Source organism: Glarea lozoyensis (assembly GCF_000409485.1).
Source record: "Glarea lozoyensis ATCC 20868 chromosome Unknown GLAREA5, whole genome shotgun sequence".
In the NCBI taxonomy this organism is placed as follows: Eukaryota; Fungi; Ascomycota; class Leotiomycetes; order Helotiales; family Helotiaceae; genus Glarea; species Glarea lozoyensis.
The window spans coordinates 2,079,865-2,102,755 of NW_007361000.1; the positions used below are offsets into that span (position 1 = coordinate 2,079,865).

Consider the following 22,891-nt stretch of genomic DNA (forward strand, 5'->3'; position numbering starts at 1 on the left):
ATGCCAGCCAAAAATAAGGGAAAAGGCTCTCAGACTGCCACCTCCTCGCCACCAACACTTGATACAGAGTTCGATAAGCTCGTCGCCTACTTACAAAAAGGATGGACGACAGATGGTGCAATGCCGTAAGTAAAAACCGCGAAATCTTTCCTGAGACATATCCTTACACATTTACAGGAATTACACCAGCTACAGAGCATTAGCAACCCTCCTCAAAAAGCAACGTACGAATCTAGATGCTGTAGATCTGGAAGTCATTCGACGAATTGTACTCGCACTCGAGAGGGATGAGCAAAACTTATGCGATCGCCTGCCACCTGCGGTACTGTGCATATTGATCGAGGCGATTTTGCAGGCAGGTTACTGTCGGGAAAGTGAGCGTGGTTTGTTTTTATTGGCTGTATGTGAACGAAAAGTAGTCTTCACAGTTCTGTCTGACTTTATCTAGGATTGTCTTTGCCATGTACCCCAGACGCAGGATGCCCGAAAAATAATCCAAGACAGGAAGCATACTATCGGAGAGAAATGTTTGAATCTACTCATGAAAGGATTTGTTCAAGGACCCAACAAGGATGACATTCGGAGATGGGTATGATATAACCAATACGGTGAAAGAATGAACTGATGGTGTCTCAGATTGGTATCCTCATTATCCAGTTATTCCGCGGTGCACCCAAGAACATCGAGAGGATAGAGCTCGGGTCGAACGAACTACGGTACGAGTTATTTCCCATTGTCACCTTCAACTTCTGATTCGTAGCCTAGGCAGCAACTTGGCCCTTTTTTGAAAGCGGAGAACAACGAGATCCTAAGAATTATTTGCGGTGAAATTATTAGAGTTCTTGGGGGCGCTGGGGTTCAGATAGAGTCACTATGGCCCGCTGGCACGTCAAAAGATGCTCTGACGAACTTTCCTACGTGTACATCCCAGAACAATAGCTGGAGCAAACAATTTCAAGCCTACTTGGATGTGACGTATGAGACGCAGAACTCTGCGGTCGGTGGACAGTAAGTCCAATCCATGGTGTACCAAGCTTCAACTCACCTCTACGATAGGAGAGGGCTCTTGTATTTTGCATCTGAGTACCGGACCACGCCAAAACAAGTGTTTAGAAATAATCAAGGTTGCTATCCAGTTTGGTTAGACCTTGAAAAGGTCACAATGTTTTCTCCGGACGACGGACAGTCAGTTAACCATATTCTCGATATTTCCCGCGGCACAATCGTACGGATCGTTCTCAATGCACCACAGAATTCGCAGCACGGGTCACATGTCACCTTTGACTTGAAAAAGAGTTCTGAATATAGATGTTCTTTAAATGGTGCGGACGTCGAATTGACAAGTGTACACATTTTCGGAGACCAGCATTTAGTGGCGCAATTCGGAGAGGAGTATTTAGCAACCTGCTATGATGAAGTGGAATTGGTCGACCAGAGCGAGTTTGCCGGGGCTCGTCAAGAAGCAACGCCCCTCGACGATGACTACGAAAATGGAATCCATGAGAACGCGACACAACAATGTTTCATCACCAAAAGCCCAATCGTTCTTCAGGCGGTACGGGATGAAGTTGAACAGTCGATTGACGGTGAGGCCGCGGATGATAAGGAAGGAGTTGAGAACAAAGATTTGATGGGGGATTGGTTCCAGACATTCGAGTCGCAGCCCATAGCCATTGACCAAGGCGACAAGCTATTGGACGACAATGACATGAGTGATAAGGAGTCTCATGTGGTCTCTGAACAAAACGAAACGCTTTGGAATGGGGACGTGTCTTCTGCTTCTGGTCTCACGAATGTAATATCAATCAATAACATACCTAATGACGCAGAAAACAACACACTAAATGAAACAATCCAGCAAGTATTACCAGACGATGGGACAAAAAATCACCCACCCTATCATGAGGCAGAAGACAACACTGAAGTTGAGGTAAACAGAATTACCATTGAGTCAATTCAGGAGGAACACTCTGGAAAGAACGGCACGAAATCTAGCAATTTATCAGCTTCACCAGCTGGAAGTGGTCAGGGAAAGTCGCACATTCATATTCAAACGACGACAAGCAAGAAGCAACCACTCGCTTCGATGAAAGGTATCAAATCTAAAGCGAAGACACCGATCACTATGAGCCAGAGCAAGGAAGCCAAAAATGTCCCATCAAAAGAGCAAAGTCAATCTGCAATCGAGAAATCACGAAAGTCTAGATCATTGCCACATGTCCATGAATCAGACATGCAGTCAGATGTCTTGTCTGAGGTCGATGAGCATGATACTTCCACCCCAAAGCTCAGGAAGCAAAGATCGACTCAGGCTGAAGCCGTCGCAAAAAGGAAATGCCAACAAAGTAAAACAGCCGAGCGAAAGAGCGCACAGATTGAGAAAAATATCACGCCTTCAACAACAATCAAATCTGACCCTAACTCTCTTGACATTTTTGACGTGCCGCCAGGTGAAGATCCGCGGCTGTCGAAGTTGAGTACACGAAGTCCAGTCAAAGCCACCAAGAAGAAGCCCAACAAGTCCGGAGCCGCAGGAAAAAGAAAGTCCGTAGCACAAGCCAAATCCCAGCTTGAGAAACCAGCGCCGTCCAAAAATGACCAAAACTTAGTTAGAACCTCTCAGCAGCCAGCGCGGCGTAGAAACCCGGCACGTAAATCCCAGAAATCACAGGATGAGATGGATGGGACTGTAGTCGGTTCAACAACAGAGTTTGGCGTCGTCGAACGGCAAACTGTTTTGGTTACAAAAACCAAAGTCATAATTTCCAACACGGAGCAGGAGATAAATGTAAATGCTACCGCTGTAGCGACACGTCCGTCAGAAAAACAAAGTCCGAACCAGACGCCGGTCAGATGCGACGCGGTACAATCCGGATCTCCACCAAAAAATGGAAATATACAAGAAGATGACTATGAAACTGTGCTCTCGGTAGCAAATGGCGTGGAATCGGAGCGTCGAATCAATACAAACGCTGCTAACGAGAATTCGGCCAAGTCGACAATGGCACAGAAATTGACTCAACGTCTCTCGTCCGTAATCGACGAGGACTGTCCATCAGCTAACAAATGCGTTGACCAAAAGGGGATTGCGACTACAAAAGTCTTAGAGCCGAGCCCAAAGCGACCGAGTGTTTCTCATCAGGCACCCCCTGGTCCAGACGACGTCAAAGAAAAAATAGCCAACGCCTACGGCTCAGGAAACAGATAGAAGCATAGAAAAGTCTTCGGCGGAACGTTCAACAAGATCGGTCGAAGCCAAGGTGAGCGTGGCCGATGATCATTCAAAGGGCACCCGAAAACGCAAGGCTACACTAAGTGAAGCTTCGCCTTCGAAGGAAACCCGACATAAGAGACAGTCTCAAGAGAATGTGCCCATCCGCCGAAGCCCTCGGATACAAGCAAGCAAGAAAGAGAAACCGACAGAGACTGCTAATATGGAGACATCTAAACTCCCCATCACTGGCGTGCCAGAACAAATCTTCCCGGCTCGAGTGAAGGAGGGCCCCCGAAAGAAAATTGCCAATATTGCGAGCCTTAACACAACACCTATTTCAAAGCCTCCTCTGCGAAGAAGTCCCCGTTTGGCTAAGGGTGAGGAGGATGCTGAAGTGGCCGTGAGTAAGAGGCTAATAGATGAAAGTACGGCCCGCAAAGTGAGGATGATTGGTTTTGACAAAAATGGGCCGAAGAATCAAGGAACAACAAGTGCTCCGGCAGATGCATCTACCAAGAGAACGTTGTTCGCGACCAAGAGAAAGCTTGATCCGGCAGAGCCTACCTTGGTCGTCCGCCCTTTGAAACGACAGAATAGTAGCCCTGTTGAGCCCGAATTGGAGAAGTATGATGGGGAAGATATGCAACCACATCTTGCAAGCAGCCCCCCAAAGGGTACCTCAGGACAAGATAAACCTATTCCCCTTCTCAATCGATCCCGGTATAGGCACGTGTCGAACTCGCAAGGCTCGCGAGTCACTCCAAATGGCAGCCCTAGACCAACAGCTAGTGCATCTAAGGTTGACCATATAAGCAAGATTCAGGCAAAGTTGGACAAGACCGAGATACCCGACGTGAAAGCGAAAGAAGTTACCAGCCAGCCTCCACTGGTCTTCCGAAGCGGCTCGACGTTTGGGCCTAAGATTGCTCTAGGAACTCGCACGAAATCACGACCCGCTTCTTTACAAGAAGATGAAGAGGAAACGCGTTACGTCGCTCATCACAAGACAAAAAGCGGGCAGTACGAGAACGTGAAAAGCAAAGAGCTTGTGACCGAACAGAAAACTTTGGCAGATCCATTTCTTGAAACCAAAGAGTCAAGGATAACAAGCGATTTCAACAAAATTCTTCAGACGGCTACAACACGACAAAACCAACAAAGAGTTGCGCTTCCGAATGGAAAAGTCTTTGGGGTCAATAGCAAAAACAAACGAAAGGTAGACGACGAAAATGAAGAGACCTTCGTAGCAGAGAAATCAGATTCGTCTGTTCCAAGTATGAGTACCGACAACTCATCAGATGATATGGACAGCGAGGCATCAAGAAGTCCACTAAAAGAGGTATCTGCGAAAGATACATGGAATATTGCTCTTCGACCGCACTATCGTACATTCGCCGATGCTGTACACCGAGTCGCAGATGTAAGTGACTTCATCTTCAGCCATGTTTAACACTGACGTTATCAGGACATGATCATTCGACTACAGGGTGAAGAGGAAATTCTCGGTCTAATAACGAAGCAATATCAGCAGAACGGGAAACAGATGATGAATAGTGTTTTCCATACCCGAAAACAGCAAAAGGCGGAGGTAGTGCGGGACTTGATGGAGAAAAAGAAGGCTCTCCTGAACACTTACAACAACTCTCGAGGTTTACTCGCCAAAACTAGTCAGATCCTGAAAGAGAACTCCATCACGGAATTCGAGAAGCAGTGGAAGACGAAGCAGGCGGGCATCCATGAGCATCTTGCGATATGTCGTGAACAAGTATGAAGAAGTAGCTGAAGTTTGTCATGCAGACATTGATGAGGAAGAGATTTGAAAGATCAATAGCTTCGTGTAGCTATAATTTTGCTGGATTTGCTTATTTTTAGATACTATCTTTGGCATTTCATGACGGAGGATTGCTTTACATCTTGCTTGTGGGAAATGTTGGCTCTGGTCGGTGTAGGTATGATTCAGATGAATTGAGGATAACAGCTAGATATATCGCGGGCTTCAAGGTTAATATAGTAATAAGAAACAAACTCACTGTATGTTTGTAAGCTACTGTCACTTCCCGTGGTCAAACACGTTGCGACATGGGTATCAAAAGGGACCTTGTGCTGGTGTAACCACTGAATTTGGTATTTATTCGAATGGATGGAAAAAATACTTTATATTTGGTTTGTTATTCCAAGTAAACAACAGTATCTTAAAACTCTAATGAGTTAATAATTGAAAGCCCTCATTTACTCTTGATCATTGAGTTGATTGTCCTCCAAGCCATGGGTATGGGTACTACTGAGGGAGTCGGGATGACGTCCGGATTGGAGCCGGGATCATGGAAATGCCGACGATCATCCGTGGATCCCAGTTCCTGGAATCGTCCAGACTTCTCCAGGTGGTTACGAATACTCATTCCCAAATTCTACACACACCAGAAACCTACTTGCAGCATTTGAATTTGTCTCTCGACCACCCAAGAACGAATACAGGTTAAACGCCGAGTTATCATCCTATCCCTCCAGCGCTACGAACGAAGAGTCGTGCCTAACACACCCCGCCAGCCCTGCCAGAGACGAGAGACATGAGTAGTAGGGGATTTCATCCCTTCAAGGGGAGAGTCTCAAAGCATTTCGGGGACTCAGTACGTCCCCTGCAATCCTCTACATCTGTTTCTTTTTGGATGTCACCTTTGGGGCGCAGATAACATTATCATGGGCATACTTCTGTTCAAGTCAAGATGGAGACTAACCGCTCGCTTTCGCAAACAGCTTGCGCCTGATGACGCTTACCTTTCATGTAAGTACATTCCTGCCTCTTACAGATACCGCATAGGATTGAAGAGCTGACAGTACCAGATTACGATATACGATGTGTGTAGCCTCACGCTTGCAGCCAAGCTTGTGGCATGGAAATCGAGCTGATGACCCCGCAGTGACGAAAGAGGATATCGATACTTTGAAGAATGACTGGCTTACAGACAATGTAAATGCGACATCCACACTCTGCTTGTGCTCCAGCTAACATTGTGTAGTGTATAGCCTTTTGGGAAGAGTACGCCACCAACAATGCCGCCAGCCAAGGCTCAGCTAATCGACCTGATTTAGGTATCTCGAACGCGAAGAACTGAAACGATATCCCTCCTCCCATATCGTCCTCCTCCGGCCGTCAATGGCATTTATGCTAATGCAAACACCGAACGCTTTAACCCTCAAAGACGTCCTCCCCGATTTCAGCAAAACGACACATATCTTCCTACCCATAAACGATGCGCGGAATGTCTCGGTAGCGGAAGGTGGAAGTCATTGGTCGCTCCTGCTCGTTTCTGTTATTGACGGAGTTGCTTTCCATTACGACTCTATGACTCCGAGCAATTACACGGAAGCCCAGGGCGCTACGAGGCAACTGAGTGTTTTGCTAGGGAGAGCGTTGAAATTTATGAATCTGGAAGATTCGCCACAGCAGGAAAATGGAAGCGATTGTGGTGTTTACGTTTGCATTCTCATGCGACATCTACTCATGAAAAAACTGCTATCTGCGAATGCGAGGGAGAAGGTATCTATGAGTATGGGTGGGAAGTTGGTGGATGCAAATGGGGGTCGTAAAGAGATTCTGCGGACGATCGAGGGTTTCCGAAGGGAGGGCGAGCGTCGAAGATCGTATGTCGCACCCCATCATCGTCTGATTTGTCCAAGATTTCCTTACGACTATCGGGGTCTGCGGAGGCCGTCTAGAAGTGTGGAGGCCAGTTCTTCCTCATTCTTCAAGACAGTTTCCACAAGTTCTGAGAGCTCTCTGAGTCCGGCGATCAGTTCATCGTCACGCTTCGAGACTGCTTCTATGACTCCTCAGAGTTCTCTAAGTCCGGAAATCAGTTCTTCGTCGAGCTTTACAACGGCTTCCTCGAATCCTGAGAACCATTTGATTTCTGAAAGCGTTGCTACTTCTTTTTCAAACTGAGCGATTTGTATTTCTGACTTTCATCCGTACCACCAAAGCGCTTATTTATCTTCTTCATTTATACCCCCACATAGTATCAAGTATATAGCAGCAGGTCTGACATTAGCGTTAAATAGGCACGAAGATTCAAGAAGCGCAAGTCCTTTCGGTAAAGGCAAATCCCATGATTCGAAGAGTCCTCCTAGAATTGACTCTTGACAATGTCTATCCGTTCTAAAACACGAGTTCTACGGCGATATGGACGCAATTGCATGATGGTGTAAAGGTGAGCGTGTGGCGTATTTGGAGTTTCAATATCTTGCTTGGGAAGTGAAGGTGAAGTTGTTGTGAAATGGGTTTGATTGATTGATGGCTCTTTTGCATTTTTTGGAGTGCTGATGGAGGTTGCTTGGGATGGGATTAGGTGGGATGTGTAGGATTTCTGGGGATGCGTGCTGGGAGATGGCAATGGGAAGGAAGGATGGGTGTGAATGGCATGGCGTGTAAGTGTGGGGGTATATAGGGTGTGCTTAGTGCTGAATTGGCTAAGTTGCTTATGGTCAATTGAAGATTATGCTTCAGATTGCGGGAATGGAGAATATACGTTAGTAAGTTAATTTGCGCTGGCGACTTTTCTTTTCGATCTACGTATATTGCATCTACTCGCGATAGCCATTCGTGAAGTCTGGTTAGGACACTTTACATTTCATTCGTAAATTCATTCGTAGTCATCAAAGGAGAGTCCGAACAGCAAGAGATTCGCCTCGTGTCTAGTTATGTTCTGAAAAAATGATCGTCGCAATATATTTATGAGACGAGGAACCGAGAGTGCTACGCGATTCTAGCAGAACTTCAGACGATAAACGCAATTTACCAACCTCGATTCCTCTCCTTCTCTAGCTAAAGCTCATGGGTATCACTTATTCATCCGACTCTTACACACCAGTTCCCCATCCGTTTCAGACGCCAAATATCTACCCTATCTCAAGGTTCCTGCTCCCTAGACCTATATCCGAGTCCTGTTTCTCTCTTCACAGAGACATCCCTCCTCCTACGGCATCAGAATCGTCTGTACATATCACTCAACCCCCTTGGAGAATGCATACCCGCGTCGTCGTCACTGACGAATAATCCTTTTTCTGAAACTTCATCCATCGCTTCCTCCTCACGCCTTACAATCTTTTCTTTACCCTTGCCTTTCCCCTGAGATTTCTCCTCACCACCACTACTGCCCTTCTTAGCCAAATACCTCCCCACCACCCCCTCACTCACATTCTCCACCGGCTCCCAACTATCATCCCAGTCGCCCACCCATTTAATCAGATAATACGTCTGACGCACACCCGAGGCGTCGATGTACGACGTGTCGTCGAGGATGGTGTCGACTTCCCACTCACTCTCGCCTTCTTCCTCTGAAGAACTCGACAGCACGTCCCCTCGATCCAAGGCTTCGTCTGGGTTTGGAGGGGAATACGGTTTATGCACTGATTTCAATGGCGAGGAGTGAGATGCGGCGGTGGAGAGGTTGAACATATTCGGTCCGGCGCGGGGGAGGGATGAGTATTTCTGTGCTATAGTCATGTTTTTCTTGGGAGACTGAGCGAGAGGGGTTTGCGTCCGGATCTGGGACTGCCGTTCTAGGGATTCGAAGGTTTGGTAGGCGGTCAAGGAGGAAGATGCAGCGGTTGGGTTGCGGGAGGAGAAGAAGGGACTTGGTGCTGTGCTTGCTGAGGGGGAGGCAGCTGTTCGACGGGGTGTGGATGAGGAGGAGGGTGTTTGACGGGGTGGTGCGGTTGTAGAGCGAGATCGTGAGTTTCTTGAGATAAAATTTCGTGGGTCGATTCGGAGTTGCGCTGCGATTGCCAGTTCATCCTCGTCAATTTCCTCGCCGGAATCATCTAGCCCAGCTAACACGCTCGCCTGAGGGTTAGTAAGGGATGGCCCCTTCGCCTTTTGCGATTTTGTTGGGGAAGTGAAAACGGCCGTTTCTTCCTCTACGAGCTGTCTCATCCGCGCCGGTCCCGCTGCAGCAGACGATCTCCGCTTCCCCACCGGAACAGCTTTCGCTACACCCTTCCTCTTCCTCCTCTGCTTTGGCTTCACAATCTCCACACCACGTGACGCATTCATCTTTACTTCCCTCTCAGCATCCGCCCGAACCTCCTCTTTCCGCTTACTCTCCTCGATATCCCACTCCTCTAATGTACGTCTGGATACCCATTTCAAGATATTCTGCGGCTTGACACTCACCCTCAACGCCGGTTTCTCGGGGTACGTAACCACGTAGAACCAAGTTCCGTCAGGCCGTGAGATTTCATCCTCGATCACCCCGTCTTTGTCGTGTGAAGGCATGATGGAGAGGGGTGAGAGGGGGGGTCCGGAGTTGGGGATGTAGATGGGTCGCTCGGCGATTACGAAGTCGAAGTAGGATGTGTGGGTTGAGCGGCCAAGGAGCGCGTCGCCGGAGTGGCTGAGGAATTCGGTTGTCATGATGAGAAGAGAAGGTGGGAGATTAAAGGTGAAGCACTTGTGAGTTAGGCGAGTGAGTACTCGGTTCTATAAGGTATGAGTGAGGTTGATAGTCGCGACGTGGTTTTGGGGCGAAGCGAGGTGTACGCGCAGTCACGTGTCGTATGCTGATAGCCGTACGACCCGTCTCTTTCCTTTCTTGAGGTCGTGAAGACCTTGGAGTTCGAATCGAGGCTCTATTACATGATGAGCAGTTCTTATACCGGAGGCGTGGAGATGAAGCTTTGTACCTAGGTAGTTATTTAGAAGGATGCTCGTTTCAGCGCAAATGGGAAGTAAAAGGCGTTCAGTTGAATTTTTATATACTGACAAAGATCTCTTGGTTTCTTTTATGTATTATAGGGTATTAAGTATAGAGACATTTGTGATAAAAGATATCAACTACCTATTTATTCTCTTTAACTTGGAAGTCTGTTCTGCAATTACGTAGTGCAAAATAAGGTTAGCCGATATAGCCGCCACAACCGCGATCCCCACATTTCAACTGCATTGAAACTTTAGAGCTTGAACAGCTGCGTCGACTTCATCTATCGATCAAGTCCACCACACAAACAACAGCACAATCAAAATGCTGTGCTCACCTCCCACTCTACGCATCGCAGCAATTGGCTGCCGCATGCAACCTACACTTCTCGCGCCCAATGCCTACCATACCAGCTCTCCCACCCCTCTTCGAGCACAAGACAATCCATCCACCAAAACATCCAGACGAGCACCCATCGCGAAACGACACATCTCATTCAAAAAGCCCAGTCTAACACTTCCTACCCTCCGTCACGCATCTACAACTACCAACCCATCAACCAGCACATCCACAACCCAAGAAGCGCATCCAGACCCCGAACATCTAACCTGGAACACCTTCTTCAAACTCCGCAAAACCCGTAGATGGTACCAACTCGGCTCCTCCGTTGGCTCAGGCATAAACGGGTTCATCATCGGCGCCGAAGTGCTCACGCGGACCGACACCGATAAACTAGTGTCGCAATTCCCCATCGACCCGTTTATCTCATTAGGACTGATAACGTTTGCATGTGGAGGCCTAGGATGGCTAGCTGGGCCGGTGGTCGGGAACGCGATGTTTAATTGGCGGAATAAGAAGTTTAGAGGGCAGATGGAGGAGAAGGAGAAGGAGTTTTATAGGAGGATTAAGAGGTATAGGGTTGATCCCAGTGCGAGTTCGATGGCGAATCCGGTGCCTGGTATGTTATTTGCTTGAGTGATAGTGATAGAGATTGTGGGATTGGGATTGTGCTAATTGGTTGGTAGATTATTATGGAGAGAAAATTGCTAGTGTAGCGGGCTACAGACAATGGTTAAAAGACCAGCGAGCGTTCAATAAGAAGAGACAGACATATGTGTAGGATAGCTGTGTATATTTAGGGAATCGGGGATGGAACTATCAGACGCATTAATTTCATTTGTTACGGTACTGGAATGGAAATGGATCATTGTCATGCTTTTACTACGGAAGATATCGGCGTTGTGAGCCTCTCCCTCTTGTATTATTGAGTGCATCATATACAAAGAATACCAAATCCCACTTCAAAATACCAGATGCGTCTAGGTATCTCGCTAATATTCAGGCCAGGAGGAGTCTACTTGGTCTCTCCATGCTTTCAGACCTCCTTTGATGTCTTTAATTTCTCGGGTTCCGTTTTGGTCAAGACCGAGTTCCTTCAGTTTTCTGGCGACGATTTGACTATCGTTGCCTAACCTGCATACCACATAGATTGGTGCATCCGCAGGCAATTTCTGATCCAGCCATGCTGGTTGCTCCAACCCACTCCCCTCAAACGTCGAAAAAGGCACATTAATACTCCCCTCCAAACTACAGATATCAAACTGTATCTTCTCCCTCACATCAACCAACAAATGCTCTTTCCCCTTTACCCTCTCATACTCCCTCGCCTCCACCCTCTCCTCCGGCCTCAACACACTGACTGGCGCACTCACCCCACAGAACAAACTATAATCCATCTCCTTCAACCCCTCAAGCGTTAGTTCAGACGCACTAGAACAAGCAACACATTTCGCATTCCTTTTCCGCATCTTCAAACTCCGAAACCCCGTCGTCCCCTTGGCGGAGAATAATAACATACTATTTCCCTCCCCGCTGTTCCCGCCGGCGACGATATACTTCACCGTCTCCAGCGCCTGCAACACACCCATCACGCCCACGACCGGTCCTAGAATCCCGCCATCCCCGCAACTCACGACGCTGTCGACCGGCGGCGGTTTCGGGAAGATGCAGCGGTAACAGGGTCCACCCTCTGGATTACCCTGGGGTAAAGGCGGGGAGTTGAGCACGATGAGTTGTCCATCAGTGCGCAGAGCGGAGGCTGAGACGAGCGGTTTGGAGAGAAGGACGCACGTGTCGGAGATTAGGTAGCGGGATGTCGGGTGGTCTGTACAATCTAGCACAATATCATAGCCGCTTACTATCTCAGCTGCGTTTTGTGGTGTGAGGTGATGTGGATGAGCGACGTATCGCACATTTGGATTTAGTCTAGACCCGTTAGTAACTAGACGGAGTGGGAAGGGGAAAGGAGGACTTTTTAAGGTATGAAATCACACTATCGACTTTTTTCATTCCTACGCTGGACGTGGAATGCAGGATTTGCCGATGGAGATTTGAGAGCTCGACGATGTCGCCGTCGACGAGACCAAGTGTGCCGATTCCGGCGCCGGCGAGGTAGACGGAGGATGGACAGCCGAGACCGCCGGCGCCTATTATGAGGACTTTGGAGTTTTTGAGATTTAGTTGACCTGGAAAATATGTTAGATTATGGAGTATGAGGGAGTGAAGGGGAGGGACCTTGAATTCCGATATTAGGCACGATCATCTGACGGCCGTATCTTTTGTATTCGTCGGGCGTGAGAGGCCATTTAGTCGGGATTTTTTCAGACTCATTTTGCAGAGGGGGTTCTTGGGATTCAAGGGTTGCTAATTGGGCTTTTAGGTTTTGGAGTTGGAGTTCTGTGGCGGTTATTTGGGCTCGTAGAGCTTTTGCTGTGGTGGTTGCGCGCTCCATGGCGGGGTTGTGGTTGGTGGGGGTTGGTGTAGATTGAGGTTTATGGTGGGGGATCTTCGGGTGAATTTCCCCGGATTTGGGGGAGAATTTATTTTGGGGTGGTGGTTGCGAGAGGTACAACTCATTCAGTAACATTTCTCTTCGATCGAATTTCCTTCTAGATCGAAGATCGATACAAACTTCACAAACATGGTTAGTAAACCCTCTCACGACCGAACAATCACAATGACTAACCCCCCCAGGCCCCAACAGCCCCCAAAAAACGCCCCTCCATCCGCGCAAAATCCAAATCAACAACCTCAACCACCACACCCACAACCTCCACCCTCACCCGTCGCCGTCCCTCAGCAGTAACATCCGACAAATTCATCTCCTCCAAACGCGACAAACGCCTCATAAAATCCAACTCCTTCGTCTCCCGCATCGAAAAGACCGGCAGCAAAAAACCCCTCAAGCGACGGCGTCCCAGCAAGAAACTCGTCGCTAATCTAGAGAGTTTGGTGGATGCCCTGCCTGATGTGGGAGAGATAGAGAAGGGGGAGGTGGATACGGGGGAGAGGGTGAAGATGACGAGTTTGACTAGTGGGAGGGGGTTGATGAAACGTAGGAAGAAGGTGGAGGGGAGGGAACGCGAGAGGTTTGGGAAGAATTTGGGGGTGTTGATGGCTGCCGGGAAGGGGGAGGGGGAGGGGGAGAAAAGGGTGGTGGCTAGTAGTACGGCGAGTAGGTTTAAGGCGCTCAGGAATTGGATTGGGGAGACGATGGAGAAGGAGAAGGCTTTTGAGGGGGCTGAGTGATGTTGTCTTTCAACACTATACGTTCGGCATCATCGTAAGTTGTTGCAGATTTCTATTTTATTTGTGGTTGTGTTTTTTAAGACGGAGGTATTGCATTGAGTTTTACGGAAGGAAACTCATTCTTGAGTTATGCATGAAAAAGGGCGCACAAGGATTCTTTGCAGTCAAATAGCAACCAGTAGCTAATTCTTTCCAGTCAAGATTGAAGGTTCTGAATGCCTTCATCGGAAATCTATATGTTCTTCAATCACGTGTATCAAGAATATTAATAGCGGACCCCTCCGACCCCTCCATACGTCATCTCAAAAAACATATCAATATATATTTTGAGCAATTGATATTTCATATAGACCTCACAACACTATAAATCACATAAACACGCCCTTCAGCTCTCAAAACACTCAATCACCCAAAATGCCGTCAATAGCTCAGGAATCGCTCAAAACCGTCCCCCTCTCCTACGCTACCGTCTCAGTTGGCACGCCTACCACTCCCCTGCCCAAGAAGCTCGATGCAATCTCCTCTGCGGGCTTTACAGGAATAGAAATGGGTTTCCCAGATCTTCTATCCTTCGCCTCGTCATTTCACTCGAAATCAATCCCGGAAGACGATTACGAATCTCTCTCCTCCACAGCATCCGAAATCCAAAAGCTATGCAAGGAAAAGAGTTTGAAGATAATGATGCTCCAGCCATTTTCGAATTTCGAAGGCTGGCCTGCTGGTAGCTCCGAACGAAAAGAAGCCTTTGAAAGAGCCAAGGGATGGATTAAGATTATGCACGCTTTAGGGACGGATATGCTCCAAGTCGGTTCCACAGACACCCCAGCATCCAAACTCGATTTATCACGAGAGCGCATCGTGAAAGATCTTCAAGAACTCGCAGACCTTCTAGCAAAAAACAAATTCAGAATGGCATACGAGAATTGGTGTTGGTCTACCCACGCCCCAGCTTGGAAAGACGTCTGGGAAATCGTCAAGGAGGTAGATAGGGACAACGTAGGATTATGTCTCGACACGTTCCAAACCGTAGGCTCCGAATACGCAGACCCGTCTTCCAAATCCGGCATTCTAGAAATCTCATCCCAGGACGAACTTCGCCAAAAATACACAACCTCCCTCAAAAACCTAACCTCAGAAATCCCACCCGAGAAAATCTACCTCCTCCAACTCTCCGACGCTTATATCCCTCCTTCGCCTCTAGACCCAGATCAACCCGACGGCTCTCCCGCCTCTGGAAAGGAGCTTAGAGCCAGAGGCCGCTGGTCCCATGATTATCGTCCTTATATCCATGGGAAGGGCGCGTACACGAGGGAGTGTGTGGAGATGTGTAAAGCGGTGCTAGCGACCGGGAACAGAGCTTGGTTCTCGCTTGAGGTATTTGATGGCGGGAAGGAGGGGAAGGGAGGGAGTGGGACAGGGATGAGTGAGGATGAGGGGGAGATGAAAGAGTTCTGTAAGGGTGCAATGGAGGGGACGAAGTGGGTTTTGGGGGAGTGTGTTGATAAGTAGGGTGGGGGTGGTCACTATGTTGATGTCTGAATAGGGATAGGCTCAAAAGGTCTGGCTGGGTTGTTGATGTCGGTGATGTAACTAATAGAAACAATCAAAGTGACTCAAAACTCACATTTGCTTCATAATATACCAGCAACTCACAAGCCAAATTTTCACCATACACCCCAAATCAAACACAGCTCCCTTCAAAAGGTCATCCAGTCTATGTATAACCCCCGCTTTCCTCACTTCCATAGTGTGATGTCAAAACCAAGTCAGGCACAGGCATCTCGTGGTCATAGGCATCATCTCCTCTTCGATCCATACAACCTCATTCTTCCCCATTCATACTCACCATTCACACCCTCTATCCGCCTTCGTCCTGTCTCCGCCAAAACCTACCGCTCCTACTCTTTTGTTGCACATCGCGAAAAAATTGAAGATTATTAGCGTCTTTTTGCAATGCGCTCGTAGTTTCCTTGGCTCCTGATTTTTGAGAGTTTGAATGCGCTCGCGGTGTCATTGGTCTGTTTGCTAGGGCGGTAGGGGTATAGCGGGTGAATTCACGGAATCTAGGGTAGAACTGCTGGAGATGGTGGTTTGTTGCATGTCGAGCACGTTTGTATGGAATTAGCGTCTTTTGGGGATGCGATTGGGATGTTATTGGTTGTGGGTTTGGATGCGGTTGTGGTTTTATTGGTTTGGATAGGTTTGAGTTACTGGGGTAGTGGGTTGGAGGTTAGTGAATTATATCGTGCTTGACTGTGAATGCAGCGGATGGGTTTGCAGAGCTTGTTGCAAGATTAGGAATTGAAAGGCGCCAAGTAGTGAGATTTGTAGTTTAGGATATATGAACGAGAGGTCCTCGACATCGAGTGATGAGTTATACTAGTGAAAGAGAAGCTGGCGGCAATATTTTTACTATCCAAACTAGTTCACTATGATTTTACGACACAACATTTTTTTAGCTGTTTGACTGGCAACGACATTGTGTTCAGTTAGGTTCCACAATCGATAAGTGACTGAGAACATTCCATCTTATGTACAGCTACAGCAACTACAACTATTGGTACAGGATTTTGCCACAGAATTGAGATAGGCGCTTTTTTTCTGACCGGACTTTTTCCCGAAATAAAACGTATTAACAAAACTGCAGACCTACACTTCAAATTGCGACGAGCACAACCTTTCGTAGTAGAGTTTTCTTTTTGAAGAAAAGAGTGAGATACAACTTATCAGCCCGCCTATTGCCGACATAAGTATTAGTGTAGATGATTTTTGAACTGGGAAGTTGGAAAATAGTAAGTTGGAAATGTAAAGTTAGAATAGGACTTTTACCTCAAATGTTAATATCAAGTAAAGAGTTATGTTCCTCTTAAAGTGTGTATTGAGGCTGCTATTATGGAATACGCTAATTATGAAGTTGCTTTTAGATGACATATTAGCTTAATGGGTTTTTGGCAGTGAATTAAAGGACAACTCAAACAACTCAAACAATTCATGAGTTGCTTGAGTTGAGTTGAGTTGGGTTTGAGTAGTTAATTATTATCATGAGTTGAGTTTGAGTTGTACCCGCAACTCAACTCAACTCAACTCATTTAATACACTGGTTTTTGGCGGATTGGGAAACTGAGACATCCATATAATCTCTCTTTCTAAGTCAACCGGCTAAGGACGAAACGGTTTCTAAACCCTGCCAAGGGACGGATTTGCCCTTGTTTCTCCTTAATCACTATCAACGAGGGACTAGAAAAACCATTATAGACGTTGAAAACTCACAAAAACATCTCACGAGAAATATACTACTCTCCTCGAAGACCGCACGACGTCCAATATCCACATTTGGAATTGCATATTTTTAGATATATCGACAATTCCTAGCCATTAGCCCAAGCCGCTGTGATCATGAGGCGTCCCTAGCTCGAGACCCAAACCAATGAGCCGGAAAACTAGGTTGATGGCTTGCATGATTTGTTGCATTTCGGAGCAGAAGAGTCGCATTGAAAGATCGTCACGGGATACATCAGGCCCCACATTTGATGTGGGGAAGTGATCTCAGGTCGGACCGGAGTGGCACGTGCTCTATGTCAAGCAAATGTACTCAAGTGATTAATCTAATTTCCTACACACATTCTCTTCACTTATTACACATGCCAATGCAAACACATGAGCGTAGAACGCGGTCATGGAGAAGATTACGAGGTCATTGCAAGTACCTTCAATTACTTAAGGGTAGTTATGATAATAGCTGTCAAAAAGTATTTTAACAGCACAACTACAGCTATGAATATTTTTGACCTTTTGATCCACTTAGTATGCTACATAGCTCGGTCCACGACCTACACTTCAAATCCTCGTGCTGAGATTGGGTCTTAGTCGGATTGTGGCTTCTTTTCCTGTCCATCGACGACTACAGGTCCTCCGTTCTCAATAAGACATTTGACCACTGTTTCGGCAGTAATAACCTTCTCTCTATCATTTAGAGTTGACAAAGCAAGGATCTTATCTGTATCCTCTGCACTATCATCCTCGACTATCGGCTCTACCGCAAAGACATTCGTACTAAACATAGCCGATGGTCTATGCTGAGGTTCAGGTGCGACCTCCGATGCTCGTCGACTGTATACACGAGCCATACCCCTCACACTAGCATCAGACATGACACGTTCGTACGCCGCAGCCTTGAACTGCTCCCGGTCCGTCAAGCCCAATTCATCCACCGTGATATGTTGCGAGTTCTTAAAGGCATGCAGCATCCAGTCAAGCTTTGCGTCCGGAATACTGGATTCCTTGAGCAAAGTCTTGTGCCGGACCAGAAAGACTGTGTAACGCACAAGCGTGAAAATGATGAGGATGACGATGAGGATAGCAACGACGAGGAAGGCAGTGGAGAGCTCAACGGCCGTGATACGGATGCTAAGCGGACGAGTTAGCCATACCTCATTCTGAGTTGAGGTGGTGATGTGATAGGCTTGATAGAAGCGGAATATGTCTGTTGGTGGCAGTGGAGGAACGATGCGGTGGTTCTCGCCGGCGTTGCCGATGGCGACGCGATTGAAGTCTGCGTAGGCTTTAACAATGGAATCGGTGTCGTTTGTCCAGGGCCAGGCGATAAGATCCTCGTCTGGCACCGGACGGCTGCGAGCGATTGTACATTCCATTCTGGTGTAGCTTGCATTTCCGAACTGCCCTTTGGAGCGCCAAGTTGTCCTACTTCCGAAGAGATTGTTGGTGCTTACAAGAGAGGCATTGTGGATATGGAGAACTGATAGCGAGAGATGGAGGGAGGCGTTATTATAGTCCATCCGCTTCTCGATGTTGGGGTTACTTTGCAAGAGGACAAAGAAGGTGATGTCGTGCGCTATCCCGCTGCTTGAATTGTCCCAATGAACCCAGCCACAGAAATCAACTGAATATCGGTATTCTGGGGAATTCAGTTGGCTTGGGTCAAAGGTTGCTCCAAAGGCCGGGAATGCCCTCACCGGGTCGACAATAGTGTAATTAGAGTTGCCAGTAATGTTCAGCACCGTTTCATCCGTGCTAACGCAGTCCGCTGCCCATGTGGAATTCCATTCTCTATCCTCATACACCCAAGGCTTCTCATTCGGCGGAAGGAAATCTAGAAGCTGGTCGGTTGGGAAGTTGGCCGAAGCAAGGCTGTCTATTGTGGCATTCCACAACACGTTTGCTGAGACAAGAGACTGACTTGGGCCGCCCCCATTTGCAGCGGCAAGCCCAAGCAGCTGTGATGACCTGATAATGGTATCTGATTTTAGCGAGTATCTCGCAATGGGTCCGGCCAGCACCGTCATGGCAGTCACTAAGAGAACTACAATGCCTTGCGCAAGAAGCGTCAAGAATTGTGGTTTGAAGAGGTTGCTCTTAAGTAGGTAGGCGACATCCCAGGCTTCTCCCAGAGTGGTAAAGGTGAATAAAAAGGCAAGCGGCACACCATCACGCCGAAGGATTTTTGCGCTGCCGTGTTGATACCAAAATCGGGAAAAGGTCCAAATTCCGATAGTACCTAGGAGACTTATTATTATGTTCAAGGTCGCTTGTACATTGGCAAAGTCCCAAACAGTGGACAAGATTATCCAACCAGCAGACATCATTAATGTCAAAGAAGTTGCGGCGGTGTAAAGCTTCGATAGAGAATCAAAAGCTTAAGGGGTCGGTAAAAGCTGATATCGAACGTTAATTTCCAAGAAATTTAAGCTCAACGCACTGAGAAAGTAAGCCATTCTATAGAACAAATTTGTTTGACATAAATTTCAGTTCTGTTCAGAGCCTTGTCAAGATTCTGCCTTGTTATACAATGTAATCCAAGCGGCTCTTTATGGACGGAGCCCACATGGACGAAAGCAGATAGCGGCTATCCTAAGCCTAGCTCGAAAAGCCTCAATCCCATTTAGGGCATTTCCGAAGCGGAAACTACTCTCCGTCGCCAGCCTTGCGGTCGAGATAAGGCGATCTTGAGAAGAATATATGATATACAATACTTGATTGTCCTTGAAAATATAAAATAATCTGTCATTAGCTCTCTCCATCTAACAATTAATCTTCATGACTTTGAAAGAGTCAGTATTACAAGATTCTTCTAGTTCATGCTTTCCTGAAAGAGAGCCGGCTCGGATGAGGCTGGAGATGAACTCAACAAAATAAAGCATTTCCACGCCAATCCAAGACCAATAAGTTAGCCATACAAAATGTGACGGGCCGTTTATTGCAGAAGCTTGAATTCAAAGTATGAGGCTGTAACTATGCAAGTTAAAGTTGTGAGGGGTTGTCAACCTTACCTTACCAATCAAGTTGCCGCGTCAGCAGGGAAAGTTTTGCCCAGCCTATTGGATGGACATTGCATTGTCTCGTTCGCCCTACGATCCTTCAAGTCCAAATTGGGGTTCTATAAAGCCAGTCATATCTCAGAACTGTGACACGTGGATGATCTTTGGCCAGCTCCCAACCATCTTCTGCGTAGGGCATTCTCGTTGGGCTACTTCAACCCCACACGATAAGACTCCATGCAACCCACACATCACTGCCACTAGTTCCAAGCATCCATGAATTGTGGTAACCAATGATCAATTGCATGGCGATAAAGGGAGGTGCTGCGCAGTTCTTTATATTACCTGCTTTCCCCGCATGGAGATACTTTCTCCATCTTTGTCTATAACCTCTACACTCCAGACACCAGGCTTTCCAACTCATTCATCTTGTACCATTCAAGTTCTCCATCAAAACAAAACTACAAAGGCTAATCACTGCCAGCCTCGAACTCCGTTCTACCAAAATGCCCGAATTCCCACCATATCAAATCGAGAAGCTCCACGCTGCCATTAGCGCCATCAATGACCCTTCGCTTTCTGCGCCCCGCATGTCGAGTATAAACTGTAGCAGCGGGGTCACAACTCCAATGGAGCACAGTAACAGCTGCCCAATGAAAGTCAGCTCCGGACCATGTACTCCGGCAGAAGTTAAGCCTGGGAATTGAACACCACCAGGGGTGACATAACTCTCTACACGACCGGAGATTACAAGTAAGATTTTAACAATGAGACAACCTTTCTTGAGCTAACCGTAGTTCCAAGTCTTGCGAATTCACGCCTATGTCAGCTGAAACACATCTTTTGGCTGTGGTACTAAGTTATCTGTTTTTGGAGTTCTTGGGTGCGTAGATAATTGTGTCACGCACTAGTGCACGAATTCTTCAATAACCTCTCAAACTAAAGAGGTGCGAACTATAGCTAGTCTTCGAACTCAAAAATAGTATAGTATAAGTCTTTGTTCATGACTTTATGAAGAGTTCGTGAACCGTTTAGTGAAAATCTACTGGCTCTAATCACTACCCAATACCCTCTAAACCAAAAATACTAAATGAATGTTACGCTACTTAATCGGATTCTAGATCCTATTTATTAATTCTATTAAAAATCTAATTAGTAAATATCTTATTTATAGCCTTTTTAATAGTAGTACTAGCTTATGGTTATAGTTAGGAGTATAGTTAAAGTAGGCTGTGAAATTACCCGTGTTTAACTAAGAATAACTATACCTCAGCCGGTCTACAAGCTCGAAGAGTCAGTCGCATTATAATATTGTCAGGGAGAAGCCCCACATTTGGTGTGGAGAGATGATTATCTCGCTTCTACTTCAAGTTTCTATCAACTACACATCTCATCTCGTGGAATAAGATTTTCTTGTCGAGACGAAGGACAAACGATGTTCCCTTGGCCCGTTTGGGTGTTATGTTTGCTATCAAGAGTACTTCCACACATTAGTGTTTTCCTCCCTCTTTCGATTGAGAATTTCGACTTTGGAATTGACAAAACAAAACAAGGTGTAGTTAGACCTGATCTTACGATCTATTTGAAGTCGTACCCTCATAAATCTATGCTAACGTCCGATTTTCGCGGAGAACGTGAACCAATGGACCCATACATGGAAAACGACATTTATTGTTAACTATCAAACCCCTAAAAAGGTACCCAGTCCCAGTTCCTAATACGTCCCTATACATCTTGTTATATGTGCAAGGGCATGATCTGTTGAGCTCCGTAGTCGACTAGTTCTCAGCCTCCGCTTCACTGTGCTCCTTCGATGGGAACTGAAAGACAGCCTTGATCAGCTTACGATTGCCAAAGTCATCGTATGCCTTGACCGCGTCGTCAATGTTGAATTTGTTCGTGAAGACGAAGCTTGGCTTTGCCTTTCCGCTTTGGATCAACTTCAAGAGAACGTCTTGATACAGTCTGAGCTGCACTGCACCGCCTTTGAGGGAGATTCCTTTCACCCACATCAGCCCTACTGGAAATGGTAGAATGCCTTTCATGGTTGCTGGATCCTTTGCACCTAATTCTGGTTAGCGTAAGTTCAAATAATTTTCCTACTCACTTACCTATGTCTTTAGGCACATATACACCGATCTGGCCGATTCCTCCATAAAGTCTCGTCACATTGACAGCCCAGTTGATCACTGTATTCTCCACATTCTCGCCCTTTTCATTAAGACATTCAAACCCAACACAGTCGCAGCATCTGTCAACACCTTGAGGTTCAAGTTTGAGGATTTGTTCATCGGCTGGTCCGTGACTGAAATTGATAGGAATTGCACCGATACTTTTTGCTTTTGCCAATCTCTCCGGGACATTATCTACACTGTAAACTCGAACGGCACCTCGGAGAAAAGCAGAGTATGCACACAAAAGTCCAACAGGGCCTATTAATAATTAGTTACGCTCAATAATTCATCGTGGATCATGGCTTACCGGCGCCAAACACGACAACAGTATCGCCAATGACTTGTTCAGCACGCTCCAAAGCAAACCAAGCAGTTGGAAATATGTCTGCCAAGAGCAAATAATCGAGTTCACTTCCTTTTCCGGCTGGCACCGGGAAGAGATTATCATCAGCGTAAGGAACTTGCATAAACTCTGCCTGGCCACCGTCCTCCTGACTCGCGGTTTCTGCCACACCATAGTCCCCGGTGCCAAAGGTTCCGTACAAAATAGAGGACCCATTCGGACCAATTTTGTTGGCAAGCCCAGAAATCACGACTCTGTCTCCAACCTTGACAGAGGAAACATCGTCTCCGATTTGGTCAATGATTCCCATAGATTCATGGCCAAATGTCAAGTGGTCGTCCATTTCAATTCGACCTCTTGTCGTGTGCAAGTCGGTTCCGCCTACGTTTTGTTAGATCAAGGTTTGATGGTATTACGGGAGCTTTTGATGCTGTGGACTTACAAATAGCAGCACTAGTGATGCGCACGATTGCATCGAGAGGGTGCTGAATTTTGGGCACCTTGACCTTCTCGACTTTGACCGAACGGTTTTCCTTGTCCCACTTGACGGCCTTCATTATCTTTTGATGGTGAGCCTCTGCCATGATGTGGTGAGCTTGTTG

General features: G+C 46.9%; 10 protein-coding genes across 10 annotated transcripts; 6 read left to right on the forward strand and 4 right to left on the reverse strand.

Annotated features, from left to right (window-relative positions):
- On the forward strand, positions 1–4,985 carry GLAREA_04871 (uncharacterized protein; the record flags this gene model as incomplete). Its single annotated transcript, XM_008087248.1, has 8 exons — positions 1–125; positions 178–400; positions 449–589; positions 637–716; positions 766–1,008; positions 1,057–3,130; positions 3,180–4,634; positions 4,680–4,985. 8 exons carry the CDS (start codon positions 1–3, stop codon positions 4,983–4,985), a joined length of 4,647 nt encoding a protein of 1,548 aa, XP_008085439.1.
- Positions 4,986–5,911: 926 nt separating this feature from the next.
- Positions 5,912–7,157, forward strand: GLAREA_04872 (Cysteine proteinase; the record flags this gene model as incomplete). The annotated part of the gene is made up of 4 exons (XM_008087249.1): positions 5,912–5,996; positions 6,079–6,182; positions 6,232–6,251; positions 6,305–7,157. The coding sequence occupies 4 exons, from the start codon at positions 5,912–5,914 to the stop codon at positions 7,155–7,157; spliced, it is 1,062 nt and encodes a 353-aa protein (XP_008085440.1).
- A 1,038-nt stretch (positions 7,158–8,195) lies between these two features.
- Positions 8,196–9,626, reverse strand: GLAREA_04873 (Chromo; the record flags this gene model as incomplete). The annotated part of the gene is made up of 1 exon (XM_008087250.1): positions 8,196–9,626. One exon carries the CDS (start codon positions 9,624–9,626, stop codon positions 8,196–8,198), a length of 1,431 nt encoding a protein of 476 aa, XP_008085441.1.
- Positions 9,627–10,233: 607 nt separating this feature from the next.
- Positions 10,234–11,029, forward strand: GLAREA_04874 (uncharacterized protein; the record flags this gene model as incomplete). The annotated part of the gene is made up of 2 exons (XM_008087251.1): positions 10,234–10,867; positions 10,935–11,029. The coding sequence occupies 2 exons, from the start codon at positions 10,234–10,236 to the stop codon at positions 11,027–11,029; spliced, it is 729 nt and encodes a 242-aa protein (XP_008085442.1).
- Positions 11,030–11,240: 211 nt separating this feature from the next.
- GLAREA_04875 (Activating enzyme of the ubiquitin-like protein) lies at positions 11,241–12,700 on the reverse strand (the record flags this gene model as incomplete). The annotated part of the gene is made up of 3 exons (XM_008087252.1): positions 11,241–12,174; positions 12,221–12,434; positions 12,484–12,700. 3 exons carry the CDS (start codon positions 12,698–12,700, stop codon positions 11,241–11,243), a joined length of 1,365 nt encoding a protein of 454 aa, XP_008085443.1.
- A 189-nt stretch (positions 12,701–12,889) lies between these two features.
- GLAREA_04876 (uncharacterized protein) lies at positions 12,890–13,497 on the forward strand (the record flags this gene model as incomplete). Its single annotated transcript, XM_008087253.1, has 2 exons — positions 12,890–12,892; positions 12,943–13,497. 2 exons carry the CDS (start codon positions 12,890–12,892, stop codon positions 13,495–13,497), a joined length of 558 nt encoding a protein of 185 aa, XP_008085444.1.
- A 414-nt stretch (positions 13,498–13,911) lies between these two features.
- Positions 13,912–15,006, forward strand: GLAREA_04877 (Xylose isomerase-like protein; the record flags this gene model as incomplete). Its single annotated transcript, XM_008087254.1, has 1 exon — positions 13,912–15,006. One exon carries the CDS (start codon positions 13,912–13,914, stop codon positions 15,004–15,006), a length of 1,095 nt encoding a protein of 364 aa, XP_008085445.1.
- Positions 15,007–17,360: 2,354 nt separating this feature from the next.
- GLAREA_04878 (uncharacterized protein) lies at positions 17,361–19,097 on the reverse strand (the record flags this gene model as incomplete). Its single annotated transcript, XM_008087255.1, has 1 exon — positions 17,361–19,097. One exon carries the CDS (start codon positions 19,095–19,097, stop codon positions 17,361–17,363), a length of 1,737 nt encoding a protein of 578 aa, XP_008085446.1.
- A 1,181-nt stretch (positions 19,098–20,278) lies between these two features.
- GLAREA_04879 (uncharacterized protein) lies at positions 20,279–20,479 on the forward strand (the record flags this gene model as incomplete). Its single annotated transcript, XM_008087256.1, has 1 exon — positions 20,279–20,479. The coding sequence occupies one exon, from the start codon at positions 20,279–20,281 to the stop codon at positions 20,477–20,479; it is 201 nt and encodes a 66-aa protein (XP_008085447.1).
- A 1,071-nt stretch (positions 20,480–21,550) lies between these two features.
- On the reverse strand, positions 21,551–22,873 carry GLAREA_04880 (NAD(P)-binding Rossmann-fold containing protein; the record flags this gene model as incomplete). The annotated part of the gene is made up of 4 exons (XM_008087257.1): positions 21,551–21,837; positions 21,884–22,204; positions 22,254–22,670; positions 22,732–22,873. 4 exons carry the CDS (start codon positions 22,871–22,873, stop codon positions 21,551–21,553), a joined length of 1,167 nt encoding a protein of 388 aa, XP_008085448.1.
- Between the last annotated feature and the right edge of the window lie 18 nt (positions 22,874–22,891).